We start from the raw sequence: 11,439 nt of genomic DNA, 5'->3' as shown, positions 1-11,439 counted from the left end.
AAAAAAAAAAAAGTTGAACTTATAAAAACAGACTGTAGAATGGCGGTTACCAGGAGCTAGGGGACAGGGAGGTTGGGAGATGTTGGTCAAAGGACGTAAAATTTCAGCCATAAGGGAGGAGTCGGTTCAAGAGATCTACTGTGATAACATGATGACTATAGTTAGCAACAGTGTGTTGTATACTTGAAAATCACTAAAAGGGTAGATTTTAGATGCACTCACCAAACAAAAAGTGATTAGTATTTGAGATAATGGAAATGTTAATAAGGTCAATTGATTAGGCATATTTCAAAACACTGTGTCATATGCCATAAAGACATATGATTTTATGTGTCAGTTAAAAATAAATATAAGAAAAGGTTTGGCAGTAGTGGGAAACTGCCAGGGGTGGGGGACAGGATTGGCAGTATCGGGAATCTACTGAGCGGGGGGCACACCTCACCTCATCAACAAGGGTACCAGCATAATGAACATTTGTATACCTAATCCTGAATTGTACCCCACATCTTTAAAATAAAAATTTTTTTAAATAAATACTTTTTTTTTTTGAGTCAGGGTCTCATTCTGTCACCCAGACTGGAGTGCAGTGGCACGATCATGGCTCACCGCAACCTCAAACTCCTGGGCTCAAGCGATCCTCTCACCTCAGCCTCCCAACGTGCTAGGATTATAGGCATGAGCCACCACAGCCAGATAAAAATAAATATTTTTTAACATAAAAAAATTTAAAAGAATGAGTGACTGAATAGATGAATGAGGGAGTGAACACCCAATGCATGAAGAATTCGAATAGATCCTATATTTTCCACCAATGCTCAACCAGATTTGGGGGCCTTTCTCCTCAACCATGTATGGTCAAAAGTCCTGCAGTCTCTACACCAGCCTCTCTGCCTCCTGTGGTCCCATGCCCAAGCAGATGTTGGCCTAAGTCCTTCTCTCTAACCCTCCCTTGGTCATCATGCCAATAGGAAGTACGTTCTTTCTCCTAGACTCCTCCAAGATCCCTTGTCCATTGCTCTGTCAGGTCCTTCTTCTCACCCCTCACCCTTGGGCTCTCTCCTCAGCAACAAGTTTCCCCCACCCTCCAAGCCTCCCTGATCCAACTGTAGACTTCCCCCTGACCTGTTTGAAGCAGGCCTCCACAAGGTTGGGTGGAAACATATTTCTGCAGAAAAACATCAGAGGAAGAAAAGTGATTAGATCTGGGAAGGGACTCTAGGACAGTAACAATAATAACCACTACCACAACAATAATAATAGCAGCCAATATATGCATGTTTACTCCAGGCCAGCTTCTGAGCAAGTACCTGATCTATGTTACCTGATTTAAACACTATAATAATCCTAGAAATAAATCAGTGCTATCAATGTCCCCATTTTACAGAGAAAGGAAACAAAGCACATAGAACTGAAATAAGTGGCCCAGAGTCACACAGGTGCTAGGAGGTGCAGATGGACCCCAAATCCAGGTGTGCCTGAGCCCCTTGCCAAAGCTCTATACCTCCCCCAAGGACTCTGATTCAAACATGTGTCAGTGACACTCCAAGATACCAGAGACCAGCCTGGGCAACATAGTAAGACCTCGTATCTTAAGTAAAAAAAATAATAATCATCAAATAATTAGCTGGATGTGGTGGTGCACACCTATGGTTTCAGCTACTTGGGAGGCTGAGGCGGAAGGATCACCTGAGCCCAGGAGATTGAGGCTGCAGTGAGCTGTGACTGGGCCACTGGACTCCAGCATGGATGACATAGTAAGACTCTGACTCAAAACAAACAAACCCACAAAGAATTCCTAAACTCTTTCAACTCTACATTCCCAAGTCAGTGACTAAGGTACAACCTTGATTTGAGCTTGCAAGTTCTCACTGAGGATCAGTCACGCTCCCATGAAACTTGGGGCAAACACCAACTATTCTGACTCTGACCCAAGATGCTGAAGCTATAGCCTCCCCAGCCCAAGCATCAAAAAGTCATATCCAGCCAGGCACAGTGCCTTATGCCTGTAAACCTAACACTTTTGGAGGCCGAGGCAAGAGGACTGCTTGAGCCCAGGAGTGTGAGACCAGCAATATAGCAAGATTTGTCTCTACAAAAAAAATCTAAAAATTTAGCTGGGCAGGGTGACATGCCTGTAGTCCCAGTTATTTGGGAAGCTAAGGTGAGAGGATCACCCGAACCCAGGAGATTGAGGCTGCGGTGAGCCATGCTCGTGCCACTGTACTCCAGCTTAGGTGACAGAGTGAGAATCCAACTCAAAAATAATAAATAAACAAATTAACTTTTTTTAAAAAAAGAGATCATATCCTAGGAGTAGATGCTGTTGTAGAAACTGTGCAGGGGAGAAATTGGGTACCCATGGGTACCCATGGGTATTGCTATTTCCAGGGCAGGTCAGCCTGTCCCTTGAGGTCTCTCCTTGAGTAGACTGTCACATGCAGAGCCAGAAACCCCATCAAAATGGGAGTGCCACTTGTAAACTAAATATAAAGTCCTAAGCCTCTCCCCCATTGACTGAATGAACCCCCTTGTGGTGGGGTTCATTGAACCCTCAGAAAAACCTTGAAACCGAGTTCCTGACCATGATGGGACGGGAGATCAGACACACCTCATTATACTCCTCCCTTTTGCGGTTTAGACACAACTGACCAGCAAAAATGCTAAAACAGAGCTCCTAAGACTAACAGACTCTTTCTGGCAATAAGAGAGCAAATTATAAACATGGACCTAAGGCCATGTCAGGCAAGGGTTAAGTCACACATCTTCTACTCTTAAAGAAGAAACTATGTTCTAACTACCACAAGGTTTTTCCTTCTCTCTTAACAACCAAACAAGCCCTGGGCTTGAGATAAACCATGTTAAAAGAATTACAACTCATCCAGCCTACAGGCATGGGCTAAAAGTTTGCTCCACCAGCTATACTAGGGCTTTGACTGGACAAGAGACTGATTTCAGCAACTTTCTCCTAATAAGAGACCACTGAGTACAGACTGGTCCTAGCTGGTTTACAGAGGCTTCACACTTGTGAGCCTTTGTGTCCCGAAAAGACCTTTGGATATACAGGACCTAGTTGTAATACATTTAAATGTTAAATGTTAAGTCTCCTGCTATGAACCTTCCTTTTTCCTTTTCTTCTCACTGGTAAACTCTGTCTTAGAAAGTTTTAAGTCTCCACCCCAAGGTGAACATACGTCGTATGTTTGTTCAATATGCAAGTGTCAGACCACCCTCCTCATGAATATTCATAGCCCCTCCTGGAACCTTGAATGTGTATGTCTGGCCAACCTATTCAGAATAAAGCTCCAACTCCAGCCCCTCCTCCTTTGATGTGTCTGTCTCTGATCCCAACCTGAGGGATGGTCACCTTGCAGGCTGTAACCCTTTACAAGAAATAAAGTCTCCTTTTCCAAATGATACATAGTGTTTATTGCTTTTGTTATGTTAACACACCTGATCAGGTCCATGAAGGCATCAGCTGTGGGGATGGTCTCGATCCGACCCTCCCGATGCAGCCCCTCCTTGGAGCCCTTCCCAGGATGAATGATGGTGACCATGAGGATGCCGATGAAAACAGCGATGATGGTGGTCACCATGTAGTACACGGCTGCCCGCATCCCCATCCGCCCTGTGGCCTTGTTGTCCAGGGATGCCATGCCTAGAGGACAAATGGTGCAATCCCCCAAAGCCCTATCCATGCCCATCAGCCACTCTCCCAGCCATCTGGTCCACCCTCCCAGCTCAACCGCCATCCCACCCAATATCCCGTTCTCCTACAGCCCACCCCAGAACCCCATTTATCCATCCACCCATACCACCATCTTTCTACTCATATCCTATTTTCCATATACGCCTCCACACTCTGCCCCATTCTTTATCCCAAGCAGAACCCCACTAGCCATTCTACCTTCCCTCTACTCCAAACCAACATTTTCAACCCCCACTCGCTCTTCCATGGACCCCTATTTTGTACCATAACCTAACTTTCAGTCCACTTGTCCCACGATCCACCTCCAAATCAGACACCTCCCTCCAACTCACCTCTTTCATGCTCTCTATGATACATATTGTTGGGACTCCAACCAGATGCCCTTCACCAGGTCAATATGCCCCTCCCTCAGTTGCCCACTGGCTGCTAACAGCTCAGGCTACCCTCCTGAGAACTGCCCTCAGCAGAATGGGAAATGTCTCACCCAGAAAGGCCCCAAGGGAGGACTACTGCCAATGACTGGTGCAGGGACTCAAGAGCCCAGCTCCTTTGACTCAGGTGGCAGCAGAGCTTGGGGAACAATTCTGTGAGCTCTGAAGCTCACTCCAGAACTTCTCGTGGGATCAGTCTTCTTCTGAACCCACATCTTTGCTTTGCTGGTGTTCCTACCCCGCCCAGCTTCCATTCCTTCCTCATGGGTGTTCCTTGAGAGCTACCTCTGAATAAATCACTTGTGCAAATACCCCCATCTCAGGCTTTGCTTCTAGGGAATCCAACCTAAGAAACCATCCTTTCATGTCTTTTTTTTTCATCCCTATCCCCAAACCCAGACATCGGCAAACTACCACCCATGTGCCAAATCCAGTCCACTGCCTGTTTTTGCCAATAAAGTTTTACTGGAACAACATCATGCCCATTTATTCACCTATTGTCTATGGCTACTTTTGTGCTGCTGCAGCAGAACTGAGTATAACTGAAACTTGAACATCATGGGTTTGAGCGGCAGGGATTCACTTAAACGTGGCTTTTCTGCCACCCCTGAGACAGCAAAACCAAGCCCTCCTCTTCCTCCTCCTCCTCCTCCTCAGCTTACTCAACTTGAAGACGATGAGGATGAGAACCATTAAGATGATCCTCTTTCACTTAATGAATCATAAAGTCTATTTTTCTTATGATTTTCTTCATAACTATTTTCTCTAGCTTACTGTAAGAACGTAGTATATAATACACATAGCATGCAAAATATACATTGTCAGTTTTTAATATCATTGGCCAGGCTTCCAGTCAACAGTAAGTGATCAATAGGTAAGTTTGGGGGGAAGTCAAGTTATTCTCAGACTTTCTACTGCCTGGGGGGTCGGCCCCCCTAACCTCGGTAGTGTTCAAGGGTCAACTGTAGTTGCAACAGAGGACAAATGGTTCTTGAAGCTGCAAATGTATACTATTTATCCCTCTAGAGAAAAAGGTCTGCAGACTCCCACATAATCCAACCATACTCCCATCCCACCCTCTACCCACTTTTTTGTCACCTCTTTACTACACACTTTAATCCACAACCCATCCCCACCAGATCTCTTTCACCTCCAGGTAACACTGAGCACCTTGCAGGCTGGCATTTTACCTCCAACGAAAAATACAAGAAGGTCACAGGGGTGAGTGACATGGGTCACATGGGGTCTAGAAACTGGGTCTGAACAGGATCTGGACTTTGGCCAAGGACTCTGGGCAAGACGCAGGCTCTATGTTTGGGGTGCTGAGTTGGGGAGCTGGCCCCATGTTTGGGATAGCCTTGGCCCTGGGTTCCATTTGGGCTCTGGGTGGGTCTTGGAGGACAACCCTGGTCTGGGCTTTCTCACCTGTGACCAGGCTGGAGACAATGAGAGGCAGCACCAGCATCTGCAGCATTCTCATGAGAAGCTCTCCAGGAAAAGAGAAGTACTTGATCTGGCGGTAGGTGAGCTGATACGGGCGCAGGGCAAAGGCCAGGCTGACCCCTAGGACCAAAAGAAGAAATCCGTGGAGTGAAGTCTGGGCCCTCGGCCCCAGGAAGAATTCATCCATCCCAAGAAAGGTGAGTGAGAGTGGTGGCAAGAGAAATATTCTATGAGTGTGTGTATATGTGTGGACATTGGTATGCACGTGCACTGCAGAAATGTATTCATTTATGGGTAGCCATATTAATGTATATGTCAATGTATAATGTCTGTACTTATTAATATGTACATATGCATGCATATGTGACAGTGTATGCTCACCTGTGAGTATGTGCATATGCCTGTATAGGTGGGCCCATACACATGAATTTGCAGATGTATTTTCTTTAGGGTGTCCATAGGTGTAACCTGTGTGTGTTACTGTTTTAAAATACGGGGGAGGTGTGAGTATATTTAACCTCATAAGTGTGTGAATGTGTGCTCAGGAGAATGCATGTGCAGGTGTGAATGTGTTTATAAGTTCTAACATATGTGTGCAAGTGCACCCATGAGTTGATATGTTTGCACCTGATGTGTCTGTATTCCCATATGGTCTCCCATTGTGTCCACATGGGAATACAATGCAGCCATAAAAAAGAATGAAATCAAGCCAGGCTCAGTGGCTCAGCCTGTAATCCCGTGCCTTTGGGAGGCTGAGGTGAGTGGATTGCCTGAGCCCGTGGGTTCGAGACCCGCCTGAGCAGCGAGACCTCATCTCTACAATAAATCAAAAAAACAGCCGGGCGTGGTAGCGCATGCCTGTAATTCCGGCTACTCGGAAGGCTGAGGCAGAAGGATCACCGGGGCCCAGCAGGTCGAGGCTGCGGTGGCCAGGAGCAGCCTACTGCACTCCAGTCTGGGCGACAAAGTGAGACTCCGACTCAAAAAAAAAAAAAGAATGAAATCATGTTCTCTGCAGCAACGTGGATGGAGCTGGAGATCATCACCCTAAGTGAACTGACTCAGAAACAGAAAACCAAACATGGCACATTCCCACTCATATGCAGGAGCTAAATGGGCACAAAGATGAAAATAGCAGACACTTAGAGATTCCAGTAAGGGAAGAGATGGGGAAGCAGGTTAGGGTTCAGAAACTACCTATTGGCTACTATGTTTACTATATGGGGAATGGGCTACCTGAAATCTCAAATCCCCACCCTACACAGTATGCCCATATAACGAACATGCACATGCACCCCCTGAATCTAAAATTAAAATGGGGCAAAAAAAAAAAAAAAGTGTCCATGCTTGTGTATGGGTGTACACATGTAAAGTGTGTGTCTGTACACTGTATATATATGAGTGTGTGTGTACATGGATATACATGTGATGTATGCACACAGCTGTTTCCACGCATGTGCATACCCATCTGTGATTGTGTCTTTATAGGGGGGGCGGGGGGGGGCTGGCAGAAATTGTGTGTATAGATGAGAATGAGGGGGTGGAGCAAAGAGATGGGGGGTACTTCCCGAAAGGGCCACCCTCCAGGAGGCAGAGCTCACCGATGACCACAGCGCTGACAGTCAACAGGATGAAGGCATTTCGGCGCAGGAAGCGCAGCACATGCTCGCGGGTCATGGTCTGCAGGCGCAGGCGCGTGCGGAGCGCCCTCTGCTGCAGGCTCTCCTGCAGCTGCTGCAGCCAGCCCACGCGGCCCAGCCGCTGGCCGCTCTCTCGCAGGAACAGGCTGTTGCCATGGCTGCTCATCGTCTATCTGTGGGGAACAGAGAAGCGAGGTCTGGTGAGGGGCAGGGAAGAAGGAGGGCATGGGTAGAGGGGAAAAAGAAAGGTGGCAGGCACTTGGAGGATGCCCAGAAGGCAGGGGAGGGGTGATGACATTCTCTTGGGATATGCCTGGGGTGGAACACCTGAGACACTGCATGGGGTTCAAGGGCCACAACCTGGCAAGAAAGGACCAAAATCATCTCCAGAATCATTGATGGGCGTGGCTGGGAAGAGGCAAGGCAGAAAACCTCAAAATAGTGGGTGATTTTGACATTCCCGGCTCCAAACCTAACTACATTAGTGAGGTCATTACAGACAATTGGGAGCTGCCCCAGTTCTCAAGCCAAACTAACAAGCCCTTGCTAAGAGCCAACTGCATATAGAGCTCTAAACAAACACCTGGGGGATAGTCCCCTAATATTTTTTTTAGTTGGGTTTCACTCAGGCTGGAGTGCAGTGACACAACCATAGCTCACTGCAGCCTCAACCTCCTAGGCTCAGGCAATCTTCCCACCTCTGCCTCCTGAGTAGCTGGGACTAAAGGCGTATGCTACCATGCCCCACTAATTTTTTTTATTACTTTTTGTTTTTGCTTTTGGAGATAGAGTCTCACTATGTTGCTCAGGCTGGTCTCGAACTCCTGCAGTCCTCCTACTTCAGCCTCCCAGAGTGCTGGGATTACAGGTGAAAGCTACCATGCCCAGTTGAGTCCCCACAATTAACACAGTTTGGTGTCCAGCCTGGAGGTTTTCCACAACAACAAAATCAGCAGGTGCCTGGCAAACAGTAGGGGTCCAATAAATGCAGCTGCTCTGCTTGACTGCCCAGGTGAGCAAAAAGGGTTGGGGGAGGGGTTCCTTGGGGGGAAAAAAAGGTGACAATTCTTGGCCCCAGTGTAATAATGTTCATGAGCCCCTCTGGGGTGGCAGGCATTGTATTGGGGTGTCTCCTCCTCATATCTGACCATATTCATGCATCCTTATTTAATTCTCTTTTTTAAAGAATCTAAAATGGAAACTTTAGACTACTGCTTGAAATATGAGTTACATTTCTCATCAACATTAAATTTAAAAAACCTGCCCATCCATTTACCAAATAAACACCTCCCATGTACAGGACAGCTTGGAAATTGTGACTTTCCCTAACTACTCAGGAGGCTGAGGTGAGAGGATCGCTTGAGCCCAAGAGGTCAAGGCTGCAGTGAGCTATGATCGCGCCACTGCACTCCAGCCTGAGCAACAGATCTAGATCCTATCTCAAAACGTTTTTTAAAAAGAAATTGTGGCCAGGCATGGTGGCTCACACCTGTCATCCCAGCACTTTGGGAGACGGAGGCGAGAGGATTGCCTGAGTCCAGGGGTTTGATGCCATGTTGGACAACTTGGCGAGACCTCGTCTCTACAATAAATCAAGAAAAATTAGCCAGGCATGATGGTGCACACTTGTAGTTCCTGCTACTTAGAAGACTGATGCAGAAGGATCGCCTGAGCCCAGCAGGTCAAGACTGTGGTGGCCATGAGCATGTCACTGCACTTCAGCCTGGACAACAGACTCTGACTAAAAAAAAAAAAAGAAAGAAACTGTGACTTTCATGGGCCTAAGGAATTTCTTCTTTGCGGATTCTTTTCTCCATTAAAAAAAATGTAGATATTAAAATTATATTTTACAACTGTATTGGTATAAAGATAGATACATTATTTTGAAACTAGGAGTGATGGTCATGCAATGCTGTGAAAGTACTAAATACCACTGAGTCATACACTTTCAAATGGTTATTTTGTGTTATGTGAATTTCACCTCAGTTTTTAAAATGGAGCTGAGCATTTTCCTAGCTGCTCAGGAGGCTGAGGCAGGAGGATCACTTGAGCCCAAAAGCTCAAGACCAGCCTGGGCAACACAGCCAGACCCTATCTCTAAAAAATATGTCCTCATAAATAAGCAAATAAAAATTGATATATTAATACTATACATTAAGACATTTTCTTTGACCTCAAAGTAGATCAGAACTTAAACGAAATGAAAACATGAGAAAAGTAAAGAGTAGAATAGTATTTAAGCCTGAGAAGGGTCAGAGCTCCTCTACCTCAGAGACAGGTTGGCTAAAGATAGGAGAAATGAGTTTGGAATTCTGTAGCACTCTAGATGTTATATAGGTGAACTATAACTCACTGTATATTCTCAAAAGCTAGAAGATAAGATTTTGAAAGTTCCCAACATAAAGGATAAATTTTTGAGTGCTAATTATCCTGACTGGATCATAACACATCGTATACACAAATCAAAATATAACTCTGTATCCCATCAATATGTACAAGGGGGAACCCAAAAAACCCGGAATTATCTTTTGGAGGGTGGACCCTTTGTAGCACAGGCTTCCCCTGCTAGATAGGTGTTACAGGAACTCATCAGCATCAGCATACCAGCTTGCATTGTTATGAGAGGCTGTGGTCACCTTCAGTGAATTGTTTTTTAGAGATTCTTTCAACATATTTGCTCATTTCATGATGGGTGATTTACAAGTGCACCTGCCCACAGAGTGTTCAACAGTTTTTGACCAAAAATGGCATGACCCCCATGCCCCACTATCCCTATTCATCCTATCTCGCCACCCACGTGACTTTTTTTGTTTGTTTCACCAGATGAAAAAAGTTCTCAGGGAAATGCTTTGCCGATATGGAAGAGGTGAAACAAGAAAAACACCAGAAGCACTAAAAGGCATCTGAACCGATGAATTCAAAAACTGTTTTAAGCAATGGAAATAGCATCTCAATAGATGTACTGCATGAAGCACAGTATTGTGAAGGTGACTGAAGTTTAAACATGTAAGAAGAAATACACAATTTTTTAATAAATAAATTCTATGAGTTTTTTTAGTTTCCCCTCATACAATTATTATGTATCAACTAAAAATAAAAGGCAAAAGAAAAAGACATGCAACCACCTGGGCAGCGAGACCTCATCTCTACAATAAATCAAAAAAATCAGCCAGGCGTGGTAGCACATGCCTGTAATTCCGGCTACTCGGAAGGCTGAGGCAGAAGGATCACTGGAGCCCAGCAGGTGAGGCTGTGGTGGCCGGGAGCGGCCACTGCACTCCAGTCTGGGCAACCAAGTGAGACTCCAACTCAAAAAAAAAAAAGAAAAAGACATGCAAACAGGCCAGGCATGGTGGCTCATGCCTATAATCCCAGCATTTTAGGAGGCCAAAATGGGCTGGGTGTGGTGGCGCACACCTGTAGTCCCAGCTACTTGAGAGGCTGAGGTGGGAGGATCACCTGAGCCCAGGAGGTCAAGGCTGTGGTGAGCTATGATGGTGCCACGGTACTCCAACCTGGGTGACAAAGTGAGACCTGGACTCAAAAAAGAAAAAAGTGTATTCTGTACTAGACTCTATTCCACTTTGGATGGCCAGGTATTGTCACACCTTTAGAGAGAAATTTTCCGCCTCCTACTGCTTAAGCCCAGGAGGTCGAGGCTGCTATGAGCCATGATTGTGCCACTACATTTCAGTCTGGGCAACAGAGTGAGACCCCAACTCAAAAAAAAAAAAAAAGACATGAAACCATTTCTGTGGACTTCTAAGAGATTATGGGCTCCTTGCCTGAGGGAAAAGTCAACCTGATCTACACTGACCTCACAACCAGAAAGTGGCAGCACCCCATTCCAAGTGTACTGGGATTCTGTTCATCCTTCTAGATCGGCTCTCAGGCCCTCCCCTGCTGGCTTTCCTTTCTATCTGCCCAGCGGAGAAAGCAACAGTATGGAGATTTCTCAAAGAACCCAAAATAGAACTAAAGCCCAACCCAGCAATCCCACTACTGGGTATCTACCCAAAGGAAAAGAAATCATCACATCAGAAGGATACTTGCCCTCATATGTTTATTGCAGCACAATTCACAATAGCAGAATTGGAATCAACCTAAGTGTCCATCAACAGATGACTGGGTTTTTTAAAAATATAGTCTATATGCAGCTATAAAAAAGAATGGAACCATGTCTATTGCAACAACATGGATGGACGAGCGAGGGATGAGA

General features: G+C 45.7%; 1 protein-coding gene across 3 annotated transcripts in view; it reads right to left on the bottom strand.

Annotated features, from left to right (window-relative positions):
- The window catches only part of SLC1A6 (solute carrier family 1 member 6), a 21,583-nt gene extending 14,179 nt beyond the window's left edge, over positions 1–7,404 (bottom strand). For 2 of the 3 annotated variants that reach the window (XM_008069638.2, XM_021718386.1), the window contains exons 1-4: positions 7,182–7,404; positions 5,563–5,700; positions 3,451–3,655; positions 1,123–1,165 (exon numbers count right to left, since the gene is read on the bottom strand). In XM_008069638.2, the coding sequence (XP_008067829.1) occupies positions 1,123–1,165; positions 3,451–3,655; positions 5,563–5,700; positions 7,182–7,386 (591 nt within the window). In that variant the 5' untranslated portion in view covers positions 7,387–7,404. The remainder of the gene's footprint in view (positions 1–1,122; positions 1,166–3,450; positions 3,656–5,562; positions 5,701–7,181) is intronic. The other variant, XM_021718388.1, reaches the window with a different exon arrangement.
- Between the last annotated feature and the right edge of the window lie 4,035 nt (positions 7,405–11,439).

This window comes from Carlito syrichta, unplaced genomic scaffold, assembly GCF_000164805.1.
Source record: "Carlito syrichta isolate Samal-C Ts95f unplaced genomic scaffold, Tarsius_syrichta-2.0.1 Scaffold312151, whole genome shotgun sequence".
Taxonomy (NCBI): Eukaryota; Metazoa; Chordata; class Mammalia; order Primates; family Tarsiidae; genus Carlito; species Carlito syrichta.
The sequence above is the reverse complement of the archived record's forward strand: the minus strand, read 5'-3'. Positions and strand labels throughout refer to the sequence as shown.